At 42.7% G+C, this 27535-nt stretch overlaps 3 protein-coding genes across 3 annotated transcripts; 1 reads left to right on the top strand and 2 right to left on the bottom strand.

Moving 5' to 3' along the window:
- Window positions 1-11497: 11497 nt before the first annotated feature.
- On the bottom strand, window positions 11498-14427 carry LOC124284613 (DEAD-box ATP-dependent RNA helicase 42-like). Its single transcript, XM_046720722.1, has 2 exons — window positions 14159-14427; window positions 11498-13199 (listed from the first exon to the last, which is right to left on the bottom strand). Exon 2 carries the CDS (start codon window positions 13189-13191, stop codon window positions 11848-11850), a length of 1344 nt encoding a protein of 447 aa, XP_046576678.1. The 5' UTR covers window positions 13192-13199; window positions 14159-14427; the 3' UTR covers window positions 11498-11847.
- Window positions 14428-19841: 5414 nt separating this feature from the next.
- LOC124285478 lies at window positions 19842-22315 on the top strand. Its single transcript, XM_046721723.1, has 2 exons — window positions 19842-20696; window positions 21509-22315. Exons 1-2 carry the CDS (start codon window positions 19842-19844, stop codon window positions 22235-22237), a joined length of 1584 nt encoding a protein of 527 aa, XP_046577679.1. The 3' UTR covers window positions 22238-22315.
- A 2272-nt stretch (window positions 22316-24587) lies between these two features.
- LOC124284604 (DEAD-box ATP-dependent RNA helicase 42-like) lies at window positions 24588-27079 on the bottom strand. Its single transcript, XM_046720712.1, has 2 exons — window positions 26839-27079; window positions 24588-26017 (listed from the first exon to the last, which is right to left on the bottom strand). Exon 2 carries the CDS (start codon window positions 26007-26009, stop codon window positions 24660-24662), a length of 1350 nt encoding a protein of 449 aa, XP_046576668.1. The 5' UTR covers window positions 26010-26017; window positions 26839-27079; the 3' UTR covers window positions 24588-24659.
- Between the last annotated feature and the right edge of the window lie 456 nt (window positions 27080-27535).

Below are 27535 nucleotides of genomic sequence, written 5' to 3' on the forward strand. Positions count from 1 at the left end.
TTGACGGGAACATGCTCACATTTATTGATGTCTTGTTGAAATCGGGAAATGTACTGTTACTTTATTTATTTGAATAAATTGTCATGAAAGAAAAATGGTTTTGTGATCGTCTTGTGTGACGAAGACCAAAGGTGTACCAGCCGTGTACTTAAAGTTGTTACAGTGTGTGAAGCCCATTTCTGGTGTCCCACGCCGTGATAATGCTGGAATATTGCTAAAGCTGCTTAAAACTAAACTCACTCACTCACTTAAAGATGGTATGACCTAACAGTACGGATGTGGTAGCATAATGGCCAATGTGTTGTCTTGTCGTGGCCAAGGCAGATTCTCTTCTTCAACTGGTACGAACAGCCTTTGTTTGGTGTACCCCGCCGTGATATTGCTGGAATCTTTTTCAAAGCGGCGTGAAGTATATTTTCAAACGAAACTGGAGCATGGAAGGAAGCGGCTCAAACCCATTGCCATTCACTCATGTCTTAAACGTATGAAAGTGAGTTTAGTTTTTCACCACTTTTATCAATATTCCAGCTACATCATGGTGGGGGACACCAGAAATGGGCCTTACACATTGTACCCATGTTGGGAATCGAACCCGGGTCTTCGGCGTGACGAGCGAACGCCTTAACCACTAGGATACCCCATCACCCCTCTGAAGTTAAGTAACTAGCTTGTGTCACGAAACGGACTTTTGTCCTGTTCACCCCGCGTGTTATGTGGGGCGTATGGCAATATATACTCATGCCAATAATGGTTGTCACCCCCTTCAATTTTTATAATTGGAGAGGGGCTGTGGGTTGGGGAGGGGGTGACAACCATTATTGGCATGAGTATATATGCATAAAGCTAGTGCACCTATTTTATTACTTACAACAGATATATCCCTGTACGTGATGTGTGTAATATTCTAGTTATATAACTGTTAAGCGGTTATGTCATACTCAAGGCACGTATAGGGCATCATTTTTTTATGTGTTTCACGTAGCCAGAAAGTTCTGAACATGGGTCTGTCGGTCGGGTAAAAAAATATAAATAATAATAAAAATGACCAAATTATCTGAAAAATGTTCTTGGTTCTCATTTAGTGTAAGTCTTATTACAATTTCTCGCGTTCTTTGGACTTGTGGTAGCGACTGAGTTAAAGATAAACATTTTATATGACGAGGCGGTACGTTTTTGGTTCGAGTCGGCGGTGTTGGAATGAAAAAAAAAGTTCTTTGGGGGATCGGCAATAGAATATTAGAAGGGTCGGTCGGGCGATGTGAAACACAGAAAATAAAAATGCTGCCCATATAGGTTTTGATGTCACTGTAACATACATCATTATGTCAGGATAAAGATAGGAGGTTGACATGACATGACAAAGAGTGAGTGAGTATGGTTTTACGCCGCTTTCAGCAATATTCCAGCAATATTACGGCGGGGGACACCAGAAATGGGCTTCACACATTGTACGCATATGGGGAATCGAACCCTGGTCTTCGGCGTGACGAGCGGACGCTTTAACCACTAGGCTACCCCACCGCCCCTGAAACAAAGAGGTATTGTTCATGATTTGTGTGAAATGAACATGTCTACACAAACACACACATCACACACACCACAGGTATACACATCATACACATATACATCAGGGGTGGAAATAACCCATTGCCCGACGCCCGAGTCCAGTGATTTTTTCTGTCAGGCAAGCAAATTTGTATATCACACTGTACCGGTGTCCAGCTGATATTCCAATGTTAATTATGTTGTTAATTAAAAAATCAACAAGAAAACGGTCGGTATAGTGGAAAAATTATCAGGGCAAGTGATTTTACATGTGCCACTGTACCGGAGTACACTAGCAATTTTAAAGTTATTTCCACCCCTGTACATACACCACAGATATATTCAGGTAATCACCACCACATACATACACATATTACAAGCACCTCACACACAACACCCCACCCCCCTCACATACACACACACACACACACCACAAACCCCATGCACATACACATAGAGCACACACATACAGCAACCATTTGGTACATACATGTACATGCCACAAAAAACACATTCTGTGACACACACACCACGTACCACTAGCTATGAGTACACACAAGCATACACTACATGACACCTCCCCTGACCACATCACATCTAACTTCATTTCACCTCACCTGACATGATCTCATCTCACCACACTTCACACCATCTCACCACACCTCACCTCAACAACTCACCTTATCATCTCACCACACCTCACATCACTCATCACATCTCACCTCATCTCACATCATCTCATCACACCGTACCTCACCTCACCTCACCTCACAACACCACACCACACCTCACATCATCTCATCTCACTTCACCTCACCTCACCTCACCTCACCTCACCACACCTCACCTCACCTCACCTCACCACACCACACCTCACCTCACCTCACCACACCTCACATCATCTCATCTCACCACACCTCATCTCACAACACCTCACCTCATCACACCACACCACACCCCACATCACCTCATCACACCACACCTCACCTCACCACACCTTACCTCACAACACCACACCTCACCACACCTCACCTCAACTCACAACACCACACCACACCACACCACACCACACCTAACCTCACCACACCTAACCTCACCTCACCTCACAACAACTCACCTCACCTCACCTCACAACACGTCACCTCACCTCACAACACCTCACACACCACACCACCCACCTCACCTCACCATACCACACCTCACAACACCACACCTCAACTCACCTCACCACACCACACCTCACCTCACCACATCTCGTCTCACCTCACCTCACCGTACCGCACAACACCAAACCTCACATCATCTCATCTCACATCCCTTCACCTCACCTCACCACACTACATTATACCACACCTCACAACACCACACCACACCACACCACACCAGACACCACACACTTCACACAATACTCGTGTATGCACACACCCAATCTTCTGCACTCGTCAACCAATAATCAAGGTTACATCCATGTACACACAACACTTAAACAGCTCCAGAACTGATGTCATGCACCACAAAGCGCTCCAATGAAAACGGTGTCCTAAAGATGGTATATGTTTCTCGGTCACACGACCTTCACTTGGCAACCCCAGCCATCAAAGTCCACACTCTTAAAGTAACTTCCCAGTGCAAGCACGTATGATTGGTTCACAGGCAGCTTCCTGATTGGACAGTCATATTTAAGTTTGAGTTCAGACTCTGAATGCTGAGAACAGTTTTGAATAACATGTGAACGCTACGAAGTGTGCTTTGAAACCGGATCTCGATCAGCGTATCTCAGGTTCACAACCGTTTACAATAATGAACTGTGTGTGCATTGTACATTCAAGATTTTTCTTTTGAAATTTTCCTAAATTAATAGCAATCGTTTATGACTCCTTTTCCGACTCTCATAGATGCTTTCGACGAGAATTCCGTAATTGCTTTCCATTGCTTTGTGGATTTTCAGACTACCAGTCGAAGAGAATGACTCGGTACTCAAAGGCAAAGAGGCTGGTAACAGTAGCAGTTGTGGGCATTGCTGCAACGTGCATGTATTCCAGAAACACACGTCTTAGACACTAGCGGTGATTTGCGAGCTTGGCCATTGCATGATATCATAGAGGTATATTAGCAAAAACTTGAGTCAGCTGCCCACATTGGGCTAAATCAGTAAAATAAGCAGTTAGACTGTCCTTCGGAAAATGGACAAACTTCCAGTGGTGATCTGCATGCAGAAAATGGGCTTCAGTCCAAAATCCATCCTATAAGGTATAATTTCAACATAAATTAAGAGTAGCCGTCCTGTGGTAGACTGCAAGCGTAGCGTTGTAGGGGGAGCCTTAAAAATGACCCCAATTACCTCGTCAGCATAACCAGAAATATTTCACCAAGTCCAGGAATGTTGAGGGCCGACCGGCCTATACTAGTTCCTTAGGTATTCCCCAGAAGTAAGTAAATTCCTTTATAACAGGAACTTTGGCAACGAATAAAGTGGAGGCTCACTGGGTTTCTAAGCTTCTGGCATCCCATCAAACTTGCTCCAGGCACAGCATGTCTTGTGATACTCTGTCTCTGTTGGAAGCTGATCCAGTAAGGTTCTTGCAACGATTTGTGACAAAGGATTACACCTAGGATTTCCATTTGCAGCCAGGGTCAAACCGACAACCAAAACAATGTAGGAAACTCGGCATCATCACAGCTAAAGAAACCAAGCGGTGTTCTATCATCTAGAAATGATTTCGCTTTTAGGCTCTGGAATGTCGAGGTGTCCTCGTCGTGACTCAGGACCTCACAATATATGAAGCATGTCATTCTGGGCAATTACGGGACATGGGAAGCTGAGAAAGAGTCTGCTTTTCCATCAAGACAGTGCAATGTGCCAGAGCGCTACTCATTGCCATGGATACAATGCATGAGTGTGATTTACACTGCGTGCACTGATCTGGCTCCATCAGATTTCAGCTGTTCCCAAACCTTTAGGAATCCATTTAAACGATGACGTGACATCAGCTATGAAGAATACTTTGGACCGCGATGAGAAACACTTCAGAAAAGACTTCCACTGGAATAATATCCAACCACCATAGTTTAAAAATAATATTTATTTATTTATTTATTTATTTATTTATTTATTTATTTATTTATTTATTTATTTATTTATTTATTTATTTATTTATTTATTTATTTATTTATTTATTTATTTATTTATTTATTTATTTATTTATAAATGAAACGCATGTGCTCTAATGGCAGCCAGTTTTATTAGTCGACTGTTTGACACTTATTTGCATTGATTTGGTCTTCAGCAAACACGTGTGTGTGTGTGTGTGTGTGTGTGTGTGTGTGTGTGTGTGTGTGTGTTGCGCGCGTGTGTGTGTGTGCGTGCGTGTGTACGTGTGTATGTGTACGTGTGTCTGTACGTGTGTCTGTGTACGTGTGTCTGTGTACGTGGTTGTGTAAATGTATTCTATTGTTTGACCCCTAGTATTCTGACTGAGCTAGAGACGACTAAAGGGATCGGGTGGTCAATCACGCTGAATTGGTTGAACATGTCATCGTATCCAAATTGCGTAGCTCGATGCTCATGCTGTTGATCACTGGAGTGTCTGGTGTAGACTCGATAATTTACAGGTCACCGCGCCATATAGCCCCAATATTGCTGACTGCAGCGTTAAGCAACAAACAAAATATCTTACAGAATTATTAATCGTATTAGCTTACTTTGTAACCAACAAAAGCAGCATGGGCTTATCTTCATTCGTCTTCGTGTACCAAATCCCCCTATCAACATACGCGTTGACAGACCACACAAGCATGTCAACTGCCATGTAGCAGACCTGGGTGGAGTTGTCGCTTCTTTGACATAAGGAGAAGGTCTATGTGAGATCCCCAGACGTATTCAGTATCGTGCACGCCCAGTGTAAACCCCACTCTTTGATGCATTCACTGACAAGTAATCTATTGAGAGCACGTCTTACCCCAGCCTTTGTAATCAGCCTTTATCAACATGGCGAGAGTACTTCCTGGTACATAACAGTTCGTGTTGCTCAGTACGCCAAATATAGCAACAAAATACGAGATCCTTTTCTTGTCACGATCCTAATTCAGGTGCTCAAGGGGCAGGCGCCATATCCGACAGTGAGTTCCGGAGAGTTAGTCTCAGAGTGAGTGAGTGAGTGAGTTTAGTTTTACGCCGCACTCAGCAATATCCCAGCTATATGGCGGCGGTCTGTAAATAATCGAGTCTGGACCAGACAATCCAGTGATCAACAGCATGAGCATCGATCTGCGCAATTGGGAACCGATGGCATGTGTCAAACAAGTCAGCGAAACTGACCACCCGATCCCGTTAGTCGCCTCTTACGACAAGCATAGTCGCCTTTTATGGCAAGCACATGGGTTGCTGAAGACCTATTCTACCCCGGATCTTCACGGGTCAGTTAGTCTCAGAACAGTAGGCTTGTTCTGGGTTCGAGTCCGGGTAAAGCCCCGGTCAGTGGACGCATCTTTCATATTAATACCTGAAAAAATGGAAAAACTATCCTCATCCACATCCGTATCCTCGCAACACGACATCCCATCCCCATCCACCTCCGTTCCTCGAAATATTCCATCCTATGTCCATCCACTTCGTACCCACACAACACCCCACCGTATCCCCACCCACCTCGTACCCCCGCAACACCACACCCAAATCCATGCACCTTCGTACCATCACAACACCCCTCCCAATCCTATCCACCTTCGTACCCCCACAACATCCCACCCTATATCCATCCACCTTCGTACCCCCACAACATCCCACCCTATCCCCATCCACCTTCGTACCCCCACAACACCCTCCCCATCCTATCTACGTTCGTACCCCCACAACCCCCACCCTATCCCCATCCACCTTTCTGTACCCTGACAACACACCCCAACCTATTCCCATCCACCTTCTTCTGTACCCCCACAACACCCCACCCTATCCCCATCCACCTTCGTACTCCCACCACCCTATCCCCATCCACCCATCCCCTGTATCCCCAAATACCCTGCACCCCATCCCATCCACCTCCATATCCCCACAACACCCCACCCTATCCCCACCCGCCTTCCTACCCCCCACAACACCCTCCCTATCCTCCTATCCACCTTCCTACCCCCACAACACCTAACCCTATATCCATCCACCTTCATACCCCTACAACATCCCACCCTATCCCCATCCACCTTTTCGTACCCCCCACAACACCCCACCCCATCCCATCCATCTCCATATCCCCACAACACCCCACCCTATCCCCACCCACCTTCGTACCCCCACAACACCCTTTCCACATCCTATCCACCTTCGTACCCCCACAACACCCCACCCTAATATCCATCCACTTTCATACCCCTACAACATCCCACCCTAGTCCCATCCACCTTCGTATCCCCACAACACCCCTCCCCATCCCTATCCAACCCTGTATGCCCAAATACCCAACCCTATCCCTATCCACCTTTCGTACCTCCACAACACCCTTCACCCTATCCCTATCCATCCTGTATCCCCAAATACCCCACCCCATTCCATCCACCTCCGTATCCCCATAACACCCCTGCCCTATCCCTATCCACCTTCGTACCCCTGACAACACCCTGAATCTATTCCCATCTACCTTCGTACCCCACAACACCCCACCCTATCACCATCCACCCTGTACCTTAAATACCCCACCCTATCCCAAATCCACCTTTCGTACCAACTCAACACCCCACCCTATCCCCTATCCACCCCCTGTATCCCCAAATAGCCCACCCTATCCCCATCCACCTTCGTACCCCCACAACACCCCAACCTATCCTATCCACCTTCGTACCCCCACGACACCCCCACCCTATCCCCATCCACCTCCGTACTTCCACACAACACCCCAACCTATATCATCCACCTCCGGGACCCCCACAACACCCCACCCTAACCCCATCCACCCCCCGTATCCCCTCTAATACCCCACCCTATCCCCATCCACCTTCGTACCAACTCAACACCCCACCCTATCCCCATCCACCCCCGTATCCCCAAATAGCCCACCCTATCCCCATCCACCTTCGTACCCCCACAACACCCCAACCTATTCCCATCCACCTTCGTACCCCCACAACACCCCACCCTATCCCCATCCACCTTGAAAGCTTCTGTACCCCCACAACATCCCAAACTATCCCCATCCACCCCCTGTTTCCCCCAAATACCCCACCGTATTCCCATCCACCTTCGTACCCCCACAACACCCCACCCTATCCCCATCCACTTTGAAGGCTTCTGTACCTCCACAACACCCCTCCCCATCCCATCCATCTTCGTACCCCAACAACATGAGATCCCATCCACCTCCGTACCCCACAACACACCACCCTATTTCCACCCACCTTCTTCCCCCACAACACCCCTCCCCCATCCCACCCACCTTCGTATCCCCACAACACCCCACCCTATTCCCATCCACCTTCGTACCCCCACAACACCCCACCCAAATCCCACTCACCTTCACACACCCACAACAATCCTCCCCATCCCACCCACCTTCGTACCTCCACAACACCCCACCCTATATCCATCCACCTTCATACCCCTACAACATCCCACCCTATCCCCATCCACCTCCGTATCCCCACAACACCCCACCTTCATCCACTTTCCCAATCCCACCACGCACACAGACACGCACACGCACTCACGAACACACGCACACAAACACACAGCAGCACCACCCAAACTCCCACGCTTTCTCTCTCAATGAGAACATAAACAGCGGAACGAACCTCGCCTATAATCCTGTCACAAACTATTTATCCAACTACTCTATCCATAATCGTCGTGGTGATACGTTACACTTAAAAAATGAGAACATCATATATAATATCCGTGAGCTAAAGTTCATCGTGCATGTTTTTTAGAAGGCTGGTGTATTTCTGGAAAGGATATTATTACCTGTCATGAATATCATTGGTACATGATATAGTGCCACTCATAATACAATAGAGTGTGTCTGAAAACTGAATTTATTAAAGTGATCATTACATGCAGCTATCACAAAGAAATGATACCAGCTGTTATAGTACGACGCAAGTGCAATATAACAGAGCATACCCAGTCATTCTATTAACATTCACGTCAACTGAGGGGCGGTGGGGTAGCCTAGTGGTTGAGCATTCGCTCGTCACGCCGAGAACCCGGATTCCCACACGGATACAATGTGTGAACCCCATTTCTGGTGTCCACCGCCGTGATATTGCTAAAAGCGGCGTAAAACTAAACTCACTCACTCATGTCACCTGATTTCGATGTAAGCATGCGTCTTCCCAGACCAGCGGGTTCGATTCCCAGCTTGGTACAATGAGTGGATTGTTGGCACCATCTACTTCAGTATAGCTGGAATGCTTCTAAAATCGTCATTAACCTCACTCTTTTCCACTTATGCTCACCCACTCTTCACATCACGGGTGTCACATTTTGGAGGAGGATTCAAACGAAAAAGGTCGTCCATGAAGTCGTGAGAGGTCAAGTCGTACAGGGGTCAAGTGCCGAGGGGTCAAGCAGGTCAAATTATTACTTGATTCCTGGGGAGAACAATGTTAATAAGGTCTTAATCAATAAAGAAATTATGTATTTAAACTGACTGACTGAGTTTAGTTTTACGCCGCTTTTAGCAATATTCCAGCAATATCACGGCGGGGGACACCAGAAATGGGCTTCATACATTGTGCCCATGTGGGGAATCGAACCCGGATCTTCGGCGTGACGAGCCAACGCTTTAACCACAAGGCTACCCCACCGCCCCTGTATTTAAACCCTGACCCCGTTTATATAATGATTGTACATAGCTATAGCACCTTTCAAGGGTTAGTTGTCTACAGCAGCCCATCCTGGTCGTAGAAGGCGACTAAGGGGATTGGGTGGCCAGACTTGCTGACTGGTTGATTCATGTCACTCTGTCCTGAATGTGTAGCAAAAGCGCTCAAGATATCAATCACGAGTTCCAATGGTCCAGACTTGATTATTTACATTTCGCCGTCTAAATCTGAAATACCCGTGAAGGGCCGGGTTAGAATTGATCTTCAGTAACCCATGCTTGTCGTCAGAGGCGACTAACGGGATCAGGTGGTCAGGCTTGCGGAATTGGTTGACAAGTCATCGTGTCGCAATTGTGTAGATTGATGCTCATGCTGTTGATCACTGGATTGTCTGATCCAGACTCGATTATTTACAGACCGCCGCCATATAGCTCATTAGGATGAGAAAACCACAATAACTCGGTGCGCCTAGTGGCTGCAAGAGTTGTATACTCCCCAGGGAGTTGAGATTGCTAATACGATGTGCCATTGAGATTGACATCCAATGATCGAGGGGAAAAAATATCAGCGCCTTGAGCAAGCACTAGTTGCCTGGATATGTGCGCTATATAAGTATCCTATAAAAAAAAAATTAATAATAATAATAATATAGCTGGAATACTGATGAGTGCGGCATAAAACTAAACTCACTCACTCACTCACTCACTCACTAAATGTGAAACATTGCTGAGAACAACAAGCAAACGGTGTACATATGTGTAGCGAGAAAGCGCATGACGTATAGTACTTGTGAGTCGGTCACTGAGTGCTGGGGCTAACTACAAACTCGATCAGCCTTGACTGTATCTATATTAGCTGTTACCCAGTTTTAAAGTAGTGGATTTGTATGTCGAGAAAAGTCAATACTTTCTAGACTGACTATCAGTCAGTTCAAAAATAGAATTCTTTTTTATCTTCAGACAAGCTAAAATTCTAAGTAGGCCTTTTGCTGGGCAGCCAACCGCTAGTAACGATGTCACGGCGACATATTTAACGCTGCACTTAATGACTTGTCCGTTCGTCCAAGGACCAATCTGTTGCCACAACCAGCAATATTTCAGCAATAGGGCGGCGGTCGGTAAATAATTGAGTCTGGACTAGAAATCAAGTGATCAAAAGCATGAGCATCGATCTCAATGGGATACGATGACACGTGTCAACCATGTCAGCGAGCCTGACCACCCGATCCCGTTAGTCGCCTCTTACGACAAGCACGGGTTACTGAAGAACTGTTTTAACCCGGATGTTCACGGGTCGGCGACCTATGAATGTTATTTTATTTATGACAGAGAAACTATTGTTGTTAAACTCATTGCAGTCGGGGTAAACTGACAACCATGTCACACATTTTAACCATTCAATGGTGGACACCCATAGAGATGGAATTATTGACCGGTTCCAGGGGAAAACAGGCGGATGTTTTTCGGATTTAATCTGTGGTGAACCGACAGAGGGAAAAACATATTTGACAGTTAGACAGACCAAAAGTACTGCAAAAACTATTCTCCCAGAGGATGTCATGTGTCTGAGGCACGTGTGATTCACATCCAAACATCACCTGGGAGCATAAGTTTATGAGGGTGGTTAAAACGGTCCTTCGTCAAACCGAAGACACCGTTTCGATTCCTCACACACGGTGTGTAAAGCCTTTTTCTGATGTCCACCGACATGATATTGTGGAATATCGCTAAAAGCTGTATATAACTAAACTCACATGCTTCAAGATGAAGAAACCTCACCAACGAATGTTCACTGGAAGAACGAGATATTTTACGAGGGCTTCATACCCGGTTTTCATTGTAGCAGTCCTAAATAACCACGTGACAGTGATCGAGTGATGAGTGAGTGAGGGTGGGTGGGGTATATTCACGTGTTTGTTATGAATGAAAAAATAGTTACGTCAGAATGTGACCTAATTGAGAGGTCATCGGTTATCCAATCAAATCGTTAGAATCTCAGGTCAAGTCGTTACGACACAGGTCAACGCGATACGACACTTGTGTGACGTACGAGATTAGTATGCAACTACCCATACGTTGACCACGTGGGTAATAAATGACCATGCCGATCCTGCCCATATGGGGGTGGCAAAAAAAAGTCAATATCATGGAAAATATCACTGTATTAAGTGATAAGAATATGTAACTGCATGTTAATTACACATACAGTTAAGACTATACATTGTGTGTATATATATACTTTGAAAAGCTGGCAGCTGTTAAGGTTTTTTTCAGGCATGTCAACAGATGACAGATATTAGTAGTTTACACGGATCGTATGAGAGAACAGACCAAACATTAAAGGGAAGCTTGAAGCACATTTTAAAGTATTTCAAGATGCTAATGTAAAAGAATATTCTAAATATGTCATTTTACCATTTCTTTTGCTTGCTGAGGGCTATATCATCAACATTTACCAATAAGCAAACGTAGGAATTTCTTCCCGAGTTCACAGTCATTTTCTTACCACACCTAAGCCTCCTGTTGAAGAAGGGGTTCCAGTAACACTCTGGTTTACTAGAGGCAAAAGGCATCTCAAGTGGTGGTCCAGAGCGATGAGGGCCTTTGAGATGTTCTTTAGTGGTTCGAGACTCTGGGTAAGCTCAGTTATCTTCTCGACCAGACCCCCCTCTTCCCACGGAGCCCTGACTTCCGGTTCCCCTTCAATACCACTTAGTGATGTCTGACCCTCAGTGTCAATGTCAGGTTCGACCTCGACCTCTGCTGATTCTTCAGGTTCACTTGCGAGGTTATATCCTTGTTCGCTGCTAAATGACATTGCTGGTTCTTCTGTTCTTTCTGTAAAAAATGTCGTCGCCTTCTGAGCCTCGTTGTGGATCTTGGTAATTCCGATCCCATGATCCTCTTCGAGATTGTTCTTCGTTTTTGTTTTCTCTTTTGCGCCAGAATCGTTGGTTACAACGTGTCCATTTTCCCGACGCAAATTTTGATGCGCGTCACTGACTGGTAGGTCTAGTTTGGTCAAAGTGTATGAGTGCTGGCCCCGTGATGACGTCAGTTTAGGCTTTTTATTAAGTTTGTCTGGTTCTGATGTTCTGCGCTGTTGTCTCCATTTTGTGCCGTTCTGTTCTCCTCTCCCCGATATATATCTTCTTTCGATCGTGTTTCCTTCTCTGTCCTCCATTTTCCTTTTTCTTTCTCCACCGTTTTCTTCTCTGCTCTCTGATTTCTTTTTTCTTTCTCCGCCCTTTCCTTCTCTGACTTCCGATTTCCTTTTTCTTTCTCCGACGTTTCCTTCTCTGACTTCCGATTTCCTTTTTCTTTCTCCGTCGTTTCCTTCTCTTTTGTCCACTGTCTTTCTTCTTTTACTTGTGCTTCCTCCTCCTTCTTTAGATTTAGTTCTCTCTCTTGTGTTTCTTTCTCCTTCCTTGTCTTTGTCTGATTCTGTCTGCCCATGTGTATTACCAAGGCCCATACAAGAACCGACAACGATACCGACAGATTCGTAATTGTATTCGATAACCTTGTTCCCGCTCTGCTTGTAGACAGGTTCATCCTCACGATAAAGGAAAATATCTCGTCCAATTTGTACTTCATACGGGCTTTGGGATTTTTTGTACTCAATTATTCCTACAGGGTTTCGCTTTAATGCCTCTTGATGACGAAAACGATTTGTATGACAGTGGAGCTGGACAAGCGACACAGCCTTGAAATCGCACAGGGAACACGTCCACGGAGCCTCCTCATGGCTCAGGTGGGTTCGGATGAAATGCTCTATTAACGTGTCCCGTTTACCATTCGCGAAGCACCTACTGCATTCGTAGATTTCAGAGGTCATGCTTTTTCCTGAAAGAAAAAGTAATAATTCTGCCAGCGAAATACCCTAAAGAACCCGAAGAGTTTTCAAGGGAAGGACTATCAGGTATTATTTCTTTTTCTTTTTCTTATTCTTTTCTCTTTTGCCTTTAAAGTGGATAAACCAGTGTATGATTCGATGACTAGTCAATGAAAAATCCCTCACTTCAACATTTGAGTTTATGATAGGTTGAATATTCAAGCATGGCTACTTGTCCGGCTGGAAATGAGTGTTTACTCAAGCTATTATATACTACCCATCAAAAGTTTACACTCACTAGTGTAAATGTAGCCACTTACTTCAGTCAATTGTTCTAAACTAGATTTTGCAAAATATTCCATACTGTTTAAAGGTACTGTTTGCACATGAACTGATGTATTGTAAAACAAATTCGTAACGTTGAAAAGATTATTGTCATGAGTTCAATAAATGATGAAACTCAGTGAAAATTGGCGAATTCTTAACAAAACTTTACACCAAAACGCAGCTGTTCCCATGCACGATATTTGCACATGCTTTTCAGCAATCTGATGCATGATCCTCGTGCAATTCATCTGCATAAGGTTTACAGATGGTTCCCCAAGTTAGGGGAGAAATTCATCTTCGATGGAACCACATATATAACCTAGCATATAGTGAGTGCTTTAACTGAGTCTAAACTTTTGATGGGTAGTATACTTAATGATGGACACAACAAACTTACTATATTATTTGCAAAAAAGATGTAAACACATAATGTTTTTATTTCACGTTAGAACACCAGTATGTTGTTGAATAGTAAACTGTTGTAAGTTTAAACAATATATACTCATGTCAATAATGGTTGTCCTCCCCTCCCACCCCAACCCACACACACCTCCCACCCCACTCCACACCCCCTCTCCAATTAAAAATTGAAGGGGTGACAACCATTATTGGCATGAGTATATAATAAAATCAAACCACTTACCTGTCGAACTGTTGTGAAACGCTCATGACAATCCACTAAGACTGACCCACCAAACTGGCTTTAACCTTGGGTAGCTACTTCCTGGAATTAGCATTAGTTTCCCCGAAGCAAAAGTGAAAATAGAGAAAAAGGGTCTATCATGCCCTTATCAGCTAAACTGGGTCCATTTCTTTCTTATCACTGATAATATCGAGGGGTACAAAAAGTCCGCAGTCTAGACTACCAGTTGTCCGACATATTTGTGGAGGTCGCGGTGGCTGAGCGGGTTAGGCGTCTGACTTTGTGTGCTGGCGATTAGGCGCCTGACTCTGAGGGTGTGAGTTCGAATCCCGGATGGTACTCAGCCCAACAAAAGTACTAGAATCTGTACTAGAAAGTGTAATCACAAATATAACAAATGTTACCTGTCAGAAGTAATTAAAAAATGACGAGGGGCAGATAATCCGCCATTCTATGTTGCACGAAAGTCATCCTTGTCGTACCCATTGTCTTGTTTTTAATTACACATTGTCAATACTCCTCAGAAGTAATAGCACAAGTGAAAGAAAAATATATTTTTCAAAAACGACAATAAAACGTTTGACACTTCACATGTGATAATAAAAATAAAACATTATACGTATCATATCTTTGCTGGGCAATTTGCAATAAATGTGTTTCAGTAGTGACCGAAAAGCACCCTATCTCTGTCCCAAAAAAAACCCAAAATATAACATTTCATTTTAAACGTGCACAGGCAGTAAGTCCGTGTTTTATCGTACATGTGTGTGAATGTAGTTTTACGCCGCTTTTCGAAATATTCCAGCTATGTAGTCTAGTCTAGTCTAGGTAGTCTAGTGGTTAAATCGTTCGCTCGTCATGCCCAAGACCCGGGTTCGATTTTTCCCCTAGGTACAATGTGTGAAGCCCATTTCTGGTGTCCCCCACCGCGACCCGTGAAGATCCGGTTAGAATTGGTCGTCAGAGGCGACTATAGGGATCGGGTGGTCAGGCTCGCTGACCAGGGTCACACATGTCATCGTATCCCAGTTGCGTAAATCGATGCTCATGCTGTTTGTCACCGGATTGTCTGGTCCTGACTCGAGTATTTACAGACCGCCACCACATAACTGGAATAACTGCTGAGTGCGGCGTTAAGCAACAAACCAACCAACCAGCCTCTTACGACCTGCGCATGTTGCTGGGTATGTGTTTTTAAACTGGTATCACGGTGTCGAACAGCCGAACCGCGATTCACGAGGGCCGGTCAGATCTTGATAAACAAGCCGTCATAATTTGTAGGGCCTGGGACACACACACACACGCACGCACGCACACACTGACACACACACTGACACACACACACACACACACACACACACACACACACACACACAGACACACACACACAGACACACACACACAGACACACACTGACATCCGCTTTTTAACAAAGACAAGTAACACCTGAACAGTTCTAGAAATTGTACAGTGTTTTATGTAAAGGTGAGACACTTTATATAAGACAGCATAATAAACCTAATTGCTTTTGAATACGACCATGGGGCGTCGATGTAGCTTAGTGGCTGAAGCGTTCATCTTTCATCCTGAACAACGGGTTTGATTCCTTCCAACCAATTCAAACCCCATGGCAACAATGCAAGAGTATCTGTGTCGGCTCTCGTCGCAATATAAACGGATAATTGTTAAATTTGTATCATCGTACTCACTCACAAAGTTTCTTTTTCCCCTGACCAGAGGAGCTGGAAAAAGCATGTGGCACTTTCGGAAGGATAAGAATATATGGACAACGTTATTAATGTCTTAGGAGCGAGGTTTCACATGCCTGATACAGTGTTAAAAAACCTACCCCCGAAACGTCGCTCCAGTTGAACTTAAGATGATGTTCATCCATGTTTTATTATCCTGAGCTGACTGCGTCCGTGGTGTAGTGGTTAGAGCGTCCGCCCGGAGAGCGGAAGGTCGCGGGTTCGATCCCCGATCGCGTCATACCAAAAGACGTTAAAATATGGTACTTGTTGGTCCCTGCCTGGCGCTCGGCATTAATGGGTACATCAAGGACTGGTCGGCTCGGAGTCAGTATAATGTGTCTGAGTGGGGTATTCATGCTTCACTGGGCATGGTATCTCAGTGGACTAGCACTATAAAACCAGCTTCAGTCTGGGCTAGTACAAGCAGCCGCACATACATATACACACACGCATGCACGTCGTCATATGAGCGAAATATTCTCAAGCACGACGTTAAACCCAATTTCACCTCACCTCACCTCCTTCTAAATGCCTCTCGAAAACGTTATGTGGGTGAGCTAGTTCATCAAGGTTATTATTATTGCAGATGTTCGGGGAAAACCATAGATGTGATACAAGACGGTTCCCATACAGGTTACACTACACTAAATCAGAATCCGTATTTGAACAAGCACTTTTCGTAGGAACCATCTGACAGTTGTGATTGGGTGATTTTATGTAAGATGTTTGTGTTCTTTGTACATCCATCCCGTAATTATAACTGACCATATTTTTCAATATATAGTGCTGTCTTTTTTACATGATAACTTATACTGAATGTAAGCACAGGTATTGTCAAACAGTTGACATTTTATTCGGAACTTGGGTTGGTCTGTTTAGCTTCCTGGGTCCTTATTCTCGAAACGTTCGTAACCCTAAGCAATTTTCAGTCCTAACCTTGCATTTTAGGTCCCACAGTATTTTATTGCTGATTTTATAAGTTTAATATATGTAGATCATAAAACAGCTGGATGCCAACTTGGCACCCTTGAGGGTTTTGAATAAAACATGTTTTAAGATGCAGCCTTGACATCTCAAGCGCCAGCAGAGGACCATGTGGACGCACAATAAGTTGTTGGGTACGTAGCACAAAATGGAGTACTTCCTGTGATAAGCTGGGCCCCGTCTCGCATATCGCAAAGAGAGCCGGGAACCAGCTTATTCCTGTGAAGTCTGTTTACATTAGCTACTCAACTGTAACATCATCTGCCCAAATAATATGGCACAATGGTAAATTATTTTTGTTGTCCAACTGATTTATAACATGTACAACATTGTAAATCTGAGTAATTGTATGAAAGATATGTGACAAAAATAATTCAGATCAAAATGCAAACTAGTGAAGCGTCGTCTGCTAGGCTTAGTATCTGCATCAGCTGCATTCTTCATCTGATGTTGAAATCTATCAGAACCACTTATATATGCATTCATATATTCATGTTTGCAAACAATGTTCAAAGATTTTCGTAGAAGAAATGTCTCCTTTCTCTTGAATTGATAGTTTGATGTAGTGTGTACTACTTTCTGAACAACAAATCATACAGCCATTGGGCTGTATTGACTATGCAAGTAGGGACAAGTTTTTAATTATTTTTTTCTCTAAACTGAATAACAGCATTAATCTAAGTGATAGTATTGATTTGTAGATACTATTTTCCTGTGGACTACAGTCATGACAATGATTTACATCAAACTTAAATGAAACAGATTTTTTGGCAATATGTGCCCAGTAAGGTGCTATAACATAATATGATACTTCATAATTTTAATTAAAGTAATTGATAACTGGTACAGTCTGCAGAGAATGATATTGTATATGTATTTGGTTTGTAAATATTTAAAACATTTGTCATAATTGTGTTATACCTTTCAATATACCTTGTTCAACTACCCTTCAATATTTTATTTTTGCACATTTTAAGAGAAATAAAATATAGCCTTTTGTTTCTTTAATTTCAGACTGGTGTTGAGGAATGTATATTTAAGATAGTTGGCTGCTGTAGTACCCCAAATCAGAAACTGACAACTAACCCGACGACACAGCGTATCACATCTATTATTGATGCTAGCAAGATCTGACAGGATGACCTGCATTTAGGAATTGAACGAAATAGTATTTATTTTGAAGAAAATGGATATTCTACCACAAAAACTGTGTATCTACTTACACATCAAAGACAAATCTTAAAAGACTTACAAAATCATGTTCAGAAATATGCCTGTTACAACCACCCAAAAAGAGAAGCCGTCGTTCAGATTCAGCTGCTGACTTCAACTTTCTCGAACATTGTGTATTCTGTGGGAGACCATGTGAAATTGAGAAAGACTCTAGAAATCCTAGACGATGGAAGAGATCTATCCTTTGCCGAACTGCGGATGATGGCCAAAGATCCTTCAAGAATATAATTCTTGGCACATGTGACATACGTCAGGATAAGTGGGGAGATGAAGTTAGACTGAGAGTAGAAGGAGCCATAAGTGATCTTCATGTTGCAGAAGCAAGATATCATGACAACTATCGTACAAATTTTATGGCCCCCAAATCTGTTCGATTAGCCATTTCAAAATTGAAAGGAACTGAGTCAAGCTCAGATGAAGCATTTGATTATGTGATTAGATCAATGAATGCTGATCGGAAACAAATCAGAAACTCCACAGAAGTATACAACCAGTACCTGGAGAGTGGTGGGGTCAAGCTTTCAAACAGACAGTTTATTGAAGAAATATCAAGGTGTTTTGCCGATGAACTGATTATTCTAAGACGAAAAGGAATAGCCAGTATTCTTGTCTTCCGGCAAACTGCAACAGACACCCTTAAGGTGGTCCTTGATGAAACTGAAGATGATGATTTGACTTCTTCCATGAAGAAAATTTCCAAACAGGTACGACAAGAGACTAAACAAATACCGCTTTCCAAAGAAGAATACAAAAAAAAGAATAGACTGCCAGATTGCAGGAGAGAGTTGTAGTCCAACATTTCAAGAACTCTTGAGTTACATTCTCCAAGGTGAAGAACATGCGCTACCAGTCCTGATGATTTGTAATATGATTACTGGTCTACTTAAAAAAGCAACCAACACCACTGCAGACAAGTCTTGGAGTATTCATCAAAGGAAAAGATCTGATTCAAGAATTGAACAAGTTTGGTTTTATGTGCAGCTATGATGAAGTTCTTTGATTCAAAAAGTCAGCAGCCCTTCCATCAAATGATGTCACATCTAGAGGATTAAGGTTGGAATCACCAACAGAAACTCCCCTTGTACAAGTCATAGTCGACAACTTTGATGCCAACATTTCCAGCCAAAATGGACTCCAATCAACACATGCTCTTGCAATGCTTCTAACTCAGACACTTGATGACAAGAACACTGGTGACAAAGATACATTTCGTCGGATAAAGAAAGAGGAAATGACACAGCAAGTGCATGATGAAATCACAGTAGAATGATACACAGGTCCCAAAAAGCCAAACATGCCTAAGGACTGCATCACAAAGTCAGTTAAACCACTGAAAATTTTAGCCATGCAGATTGTCTGGACATCATGTGCAACTGTTAGGGATGTAGGCTTCTTTTTTAAAGTTGTTCAAGATGCCTCCTGTACAGAATGGAACGGCTATAATAGTGCACTGAACAGAAGGGAAGGTCACACAGTCAGGTCGAAAACAACATCAGTTTACACTCCTTTGAAAGACATGAAACCAGCTGACCCTGACACCGTGTTAACTGCTATGAAGGAAGCTGACAAATTGACTAATTGACACATGTGACCAACAATTTTACAGGGTGGCAGTTCACATAACATGGGTATACCCAGAAAGATTCAGTCATTTCTGTCTACGCCTAGGAGGAATGCACTGCCTTATGAACTTTATTGGATGTGTTGGCACACTGATGGCTGGAAGTGGACTGTCGGACATTCTTGAAAGTTCTTTTGGAAGTGTAGCAAACATGATGTCAGGAAAGAGATATCCTCAAAATTTACGAGCCTTAAAAATTCTTGTTGAAGAACTATTACGGAACGTGCTAACAGAGGTATCCACGCCAGATGACTTATTTAGCATCTTGGAAGAAAGAGCAAGACAAGCCAGAACAACAAGACTGTGGCTCGATATGCTGATCAAGCCAGTTTTACTGATGCTACAGTTTGTCAGAGCTGAGAAAGAAGCAGATTGGCCACTCCATTTTCTTGCAGTTAAGTTGATGATGCCCTACTTCTTTGCTGCTGGACATCAGAACTATGCACGTTATGGCCTGTACTATCTTAGAACAGCAGAAGATCTCAATCCAGAACAACTTGAGAAATTTCTGAAAGGGGAACATGTCACGCGCCATACACCTGGGAGTTGGAATGGGATATGGACAGACATGATGATTGAGACTACATTCATGAAATATGGAAAGGGTCCAGATGGCATCATTGGCATCACCTTAAAACCAAATACTCTAAAGACATGGGCCTTGAGTCTTCATACTTGCAGTGTTTTGTCAAACGATATCTCTGATATGACAACCAAGGATAAATCAACAAGTCAAATTCACAAAGAAGAAATGAAAGGCCGAATCTCAGCAGGTTCAAAAGATCATAAAAACATTCGCCAGAAACTCCAAGAGTCAAGTGATCCATTAGATGTGTCACAGCTCCCTACAGATAAACTGTTGCAGGTTGTGAGTGGCAGATTTGCAGACAGTTCTGTGAATGTTGATAAGGGACTGGCAGTAGGCCAGGAAGAAATGGAGAAATTTGAAAGGTCATGGCCAGATGGATTCCATAGGCCTTTGTCAAAGAAAATAAAAACTAGGGCTGTCTTGAAGAATCATGTTCAGATTGGATCTGCAAATTTGTATGACACAAATCTTATCTACTCAAGAATCATTGGACTTCAAGCCACAGGGAGAGATATCAACATTGTCCAAGTCTTAACATTTGAGTTGGCACCAGTGCCTACTTCTTTGTTTACTGATGAAGGTGTTATGAGAACAGCCACAAACAAATCTATTTTGAAGAACAACTTGCAGGTTGAACTGTCAGAAGGTCTCCCCTTGGACCAAAAAAGTATTATCATTGATGGTTCTGCAATGCTGTGGGTGGTTCACTGGCCAAAAGACGGAAAAGTAAAAGATTTCATTGACAACGTTGTTTCATACGTAATGAGGAAAATGAAAGAAGCTGATGTGTACCTTGTGTTTGACAGGTACTTTGAATTCAGCATCAAAGGTGTCACTAGATCATCACGGGACAAAGAAGCCAACAGACAACGCAAGATTTATCTTTCCATGCCCCTCCCACCACAGACGATTCTACTCACAGTTACTTCAAACAAAGTTCAATTGATAGATCTTGTAGTAGATTGCCTCCAAGAGATGAGAGAATCACTGAAAGTCTGCACACACAAGTTAGTTTTAACTGGAAGGTCCCCGGTACCCATGAGGAAGCTGATGTTATCATCATACAGCAAGTGGTATCTGTTGCAGAGTCACTTACCAATGCATCTATTACAGTGGTGTGTGATGACACTGATGTGTTCGTGCTGCTACTACATTTCTACCTGTGCCAACAATTAACATGTCAGCTATGCATGGAGTCAACATCATCTGTGAACAAGAAGTGCATCGACATTAAGGCCACAGCTGAGAAACATTCTGCTATTATTCCCACACTTCTTGCAATTCATGCCCTTACAGGCTGTGACACAGTGGCTCAGTGCTGGGGTATTGGAAAATCTACTGCTGTGAAATTGTTAAAAGGTAATTACCATCTTCATCATGTTGGGGATCTGTCTGCTTCCACTGAAGAAATCATACAAGAATCTGTGTCATTTCTGTCTGCATGTTATGGACACACTGCATCTTCAATGCATGAGCTTCGATTCAAGGTGTGGAAATCAAAAGTTGGAAGAAGAAATGCTCTCTCATCTGTGAAGATTATGTCATTGCCACCTACTCAGGAGGCATTTGAGCAGAATGCACTGAGGGCTCACCTGCAAACCTGCATCTGGAAACTTGCTTTAGATGAAGATCCCCCAACACTAGATCCTCTCAAGCATGGCTGGATTAAAGAAACTCTCAACCAGACCTTGCTTCCAGTTTTGCTTCCACCAGGGACCCCATCAGCTTCCGACTACATTCTCAAACTGCTGAAATGTTGTTGTGAAAACTACACCTCAGCAAAGTGTGGATGTGCTGTTGCTCGACTTCCCTGTACAATGTTCTGCGAGTGTACAATATGTGATGACTGCTATAACCAGCACACCAGAGCTGCCCTTAGAGTGCTCAATGAAAGTGACTGACATTTCAAATCCATTGTGCCAAGAGTCTGAAACAGACTTTGCCTATGACTCTCACTCATGAATACAGACTCAAATTGATTTGGGTAATTATTTGTATTATGCAAGTTCTTCACTTTTGTAGAATTGTAAGTAACAATCAGTCTATATATCATACAGTTTGGACATGGATTTTAAATGGATAATAATATTCATAATTCATGCATAAGATTCTATGAAACAATAAGATTAAAGCCCTGAATAGATGTTGTAATAACAATTTATTATCCATACAACTAATTTAATAACATCCTTGCCCTGTTTTTCGGGTATAAATCAACTATATTCATGTCAGAAATTACACAACAAAATAATTGCCTTATTCTAGAGTAAAATGGTTTTGATTGAATACTGTCTGGATAAAAGAGTTGTTTTTTTAAAAATAACCCATAATTCCCTTTGTTTAAATACTGTAAAGAACTCACATATCATGTGTGGAGCAACAGTTGTGAAAACATGTTTGTATACTAAGAATATACAACACCTGTAATCACTGTAAAGCTCATAGTGTGTTTATTTGTAACCACCAAAATGTTGCCGATTATCAAAAGAGGGTCATTTTTTTTGAAAAATCATTTTTTTTTAAAACCCTCAAGGGTGCCAAGGTGGCATCCGATAGTTTATTCATCTTTAGTGTCTGAGGGAATGAAATCATGCAAAAACTATTGTGGGACCTAAATTGCAAGGTCATGTCAACATTCTGCCGGACTACTTAACATAACATCACTGCCACAGGCTAATTTGCATATCACGTGACCGGACTTTTCTCTTGTTTGTAATCAAACGCGCATATTCATAATAAGAAGAGACTGAAAGCTTTTCGGCGCTCTCTTCATAATGTTTTACATTGTTACATCTATATTCTTCCACAACTGCGACAGTAAGGTCTATGACAGTACATATTTAGTTATCAAACTGGCTGCATCGTTCGCTCTTCGTCGGCTTCGATGACAGCACGTGGAACCGTACAACCTATGTAAACAAAGGATCGCTACGCAAATCGAAATAGTGTTACATGTTTTTGGATATTTTCTCAGTGAAACTAAACCATTCTATTAAAGATATTTAGTCAGATGTGTAGACTCGTCAAAAATAAAAGAGTAAAAGAAATATGTACATTATATTGAATGGACATTGCAAGATGTGGCGAATCGTCACATTTTTTTTCTGGCCTGTGGCAGAGGTACTATGCTGGCTTGCCGCATGGAACTCTGGGTAGGAGAGTGGTCTTACATACATTAAATTGACAAAATAGCGTATTTTTGTTATATTTATGGCTTCAAACCGAAACCGGTTTCATAAAGAGGTTGCGGAAGAATTTGTGTACTGTAGTACAATATTTGCATGACGTCACACTGTAATGACGTCACTGCCTTGGTAACCGACGTCACGATGCATGTCAGTTGTCATCGCCTCGTACAGCCTCCTACAGTAAACTACTCCGTAGCACCCCGTTTCTTGGTTTGCAGTTGCTTCATTCGGCTAACATCACTGGTGGAAACATTGCGTTTATGTTTTTCGACGGATATAATGTCTCAGTTCGACTCACAATTTAACAGCGACACGGCAACGTTCGCAATGTTTACATTCCCACAATGCATTTAAGTTGTAGAATGAATGAATTCACGTGTTTGTTATGAATGAAAAAATAGTTACGTCAGAATGTGACCTAATTGAGAGGTCATCGGTTAGCCAATCAAATCGTTAGAATCTCAGGTCAAGTCGTTACGACACAGGTCAACGCGATACGACACTTGTGTGACGTACGAGATTAGTATGCAACTACCCATTCGTTGACCAATTGGGTAATAAATGACCATGCCGATCCTGCCCATATTGGGGTGGCAAAAAAGTCAATATCATCGAAAATATCACTGTATTAAGTGATAAGAATATGTTACTGCATGTTAATTACACATAAAGTTAAGACTATACATTGTGTGTATATCTATATTTTGAAAAGCTGACAGCTGTTGAGTTTTTTGCAGGCATGTCAACAGATGACAGATATTAGTAGTTTACACGGATCGTATGAGAGAACAGCCCAACTGACTGACTGAGTTTGGTTTTACGCCGCTTTTAGCAATATTCCAGCAACATCACAGCGGGGGACACCAGAAATGGGCTTCACACATTGTACCCATGTGGGGATTCGAACCCGGGTCTTCGGCGTGACGAGCCAACGCTTTAACCATTAGGCTACCCCCCGCCCCAGAACAGACCAAACATTAAAGGGAAGCTTGAAGCACATTTTAAAGTAATTCAAGATGCTAATGTAAAAGAATATTCTAAATATGTCATGTTTACCATTTCCTTTGCTTCTTGAGGGCTATATCATGAACATTTACCAATAAGTAAATGTATGAATTTCTTCCCGAGTTCACAGTCATTTTCTGACCGCACCCAAGCCTGCTGTTGAAGAAGGCGGTCCAGTAAGAATCTGGTTTACTAGAGGCAAAAGGCGTCTCATGTGGTGGTCCAGAGCGATGAGGGCCTTTGAGATGTTTCTTAGTGGTTCGAGACTCTGGGTAAGCTCAGTTATCTTCTCGACCAGAGCGCCCTCTTCCCACGGAGCCCTGACTTCCGGTTCCCCTTCAATACCACTTCGTGATGTCTGACCATCAGTGTCAGTGTCAGGTGCGACCTTGACCTCTTCTGATTCTTCAGGTTCACTTGCGAGGTTATATCCTTCTTCGCTGCTAAATGACATGGCTGGTTCTTCTGTTCTTTCTGTAAAAAATGTCGTCGCCTTCTGAGCCTCGTTGTGGATCTTGGTCATTCCGATCCCATGATCCTCTTCGAGATTTTTCATCGTTTTTGTTTTCTCTTTTGCGCCAGAATCGTTGGTTACAACGTGTCCATATTCCCGTCGCAAATTTTGATGCGCGTCACTGACTGGTAGGTCTAGTTTGGTCCAAGTGTATGAGTGCTGGCCCCGTGATGACGTCAGTTTAGGCTTTTTATTAAGTTTGATGTTCTGATCTGGTTCTGATGTTCTGTGCTGTTGTCTCCTGTTTTTGCCGTTCTGTTCTCCACTCGATATATATCTTCTTTCGATCGTGTTTCCTTCTCTGTCCTCCGTTTTCCTTTTTCTTTCTCCACTGTTTTCTTCTCTGCTCTCTGATTTCTTTTTTCTTTCCCTGCCCTTTCCTTCTCTGACTGCCGATTTCCTTTTTCTTTCTCTGACCTTTCCTTCTCTGTCCTCCGATTTCCTTTTTCTTTTTCCGTCGTTTCCTTCTCTTTTGTCCATTGTCTTTCTTCTTTTACTTGTGCTTCCCCCTCCTTCTTGGGACCTAGTTCTTTCTCTTGTGTTTCTTTCTCCTTCCTTGTCTTTGTCTGATTCTGTCTGCCCATGTGTATTACCAAGGCCCATACAAGAACCGACAACGATACAAGCAGATTCGTGATTGTATTCGATAACCTTGTTCCGGCTGTGCCCGTAGACAGGTTCATCCTCACGATAAAGGAAAATATCTCGTCCAACTTGTACTTCATACGGGCTTTTGGATTTTTTGTACTCAACTATTCCTACAGGGTTTTGCTTTAATGCCTCTTGATGACGAAAACGATTTGTATGACAGTGGAGCTGGACAAGCGACACAGCCTTGAAATCGCACAGGGAACACGTCCACGGAGCCTCCTCATGGCTCAGGTGGGTTCGGATGAAATGCTCTATTAACGTTTCCCGTTTACCAATCTCGTAGCACTTACTGCATTCGTACATTTCAGAGGTCATGCTTTTTCCTGAAAGAAAAAGTAATAATTCTGCCAGCAAAATACCCTAAAGAACCCGAAGAGTTTTCAAGGGAAGGACTATCAGGTATTATTTCTTTTTCTTTTTCTTATTCTTTTCTCTTTTGCCTTTAAAGTGGATAAACCAGTGTATGATTCGATGACTAGTCAATGCAAAATCCCCCACTTCAACATCTGAGTTAATGATAGGTTGAGTATTCAAGCATGGCTACTTGTCCGGCTGGAAATGAGTGTTTGCTCAAGCTATTACATACTACCCATCACTAGTGTAAATGTAGCCACTTACTTCAGTCAATTGTTCTAAACTAGATTTTGCAAAATATTCCATACTGTTTAAAGGTACTGTTTGCACATGAACTGATGTATTGTAAAACAAATTCGTAACGTTGAAAAGATTATTGTCATGAGTTCAATAAATGGTGAAACTCAGTGAAAATTGGCGAATTCTTAACAAACCTTACACCAAAACGCAGCTGTTCAAATGCACGATATTTGCACATGTTTTTCAGCAATCTGATGCATGATCCTCGTGCAATTCATCTGCATAAGGTTTGCAGTTGGTCCCCCAAGTTAGGGGAGAAATTCATCTTCGATGGAACCACATATATAACATAGCATATAGTGAGTGCTTTAACTGAGTCTAAACTTTTGATGGGTAGTATACTTAATGATGGACACAACAAACTTACTATATTATTTGCAAAAAAGATGTAAACACATAATGTTTTTATTTCACGTTAGAACACCAGTATGTTGTTGAATAGTAAACTGTTGTAAGTTTAAACAATATATAATAAAATCAAACCACTTACCTGTCGAACTGCTGTGGAACGCTGATGACAATCCACTAAGACTGACCCACCAAACTGGCTTTAAGCTTGGGTAGCTATTCCTGGAAATAACATTAGTTCCCCCGAAACAAAAGTGAAAATATAGAAAGAGATGTTATCATGCCCTTTTCAGCTAAACTGGGTCCATTTCTTTCTTATCACTCATGATCATAATACCATAATATCGAGGGGTACATAAAGGCTGCAGTCTAGACTACCAGTTGTCCGACATTTTTGTTGAGGTCGCGGTGGCTGAGCGGGTTAGGCGTCTGACTTTGTGTGCTGGTAATAAGGCGCCTGACTCTGAGGGTGTGGGTTCGAATCCCGGATGGCACTCAGCCCAACACAAGTACTAGAATATGTACTAGAAAGTGTAATCACAAATATAACATATGTTACCTGTCAGAAGTAATTAAAAAATGACGAGGAGCAGATAATCCGCCATTCTATGTTGCACGAAGGTCATCCTTGTCGTACCCATTGTCTTGTTAATTACACATTGTCAATACTCCTCAGAAGTAATAGCACAAGTGAAAGAAAAAAATATTTTTCAAAAAAGACAATAAAACGTTTGACACTTCACATGTGATAATAAAAATAAAACAATATACGTATCATATCTTTGCTGGGCATTATGCAATAAATGTGTTTCAGTAGTGACCGAAAAACACCCCATCTC

The sequence above is a fragment of the Haliotis rubra genome, unplaced genomic scaffold, assembly GCF_003918875.1.
Source record: "Haliotis rubra isolate DU_JTF1 unplaced genomic scaffold, ASM391887v1 Scf11, whole genome shotgun sequence".
Taxonomy (NCBI): domain Eukaryota; kingdom Metazoa; phylum Mollusca; class Gastropoda; order Lepetellida; family Haliotidae; genus Haliotis; species Haliotis rubra.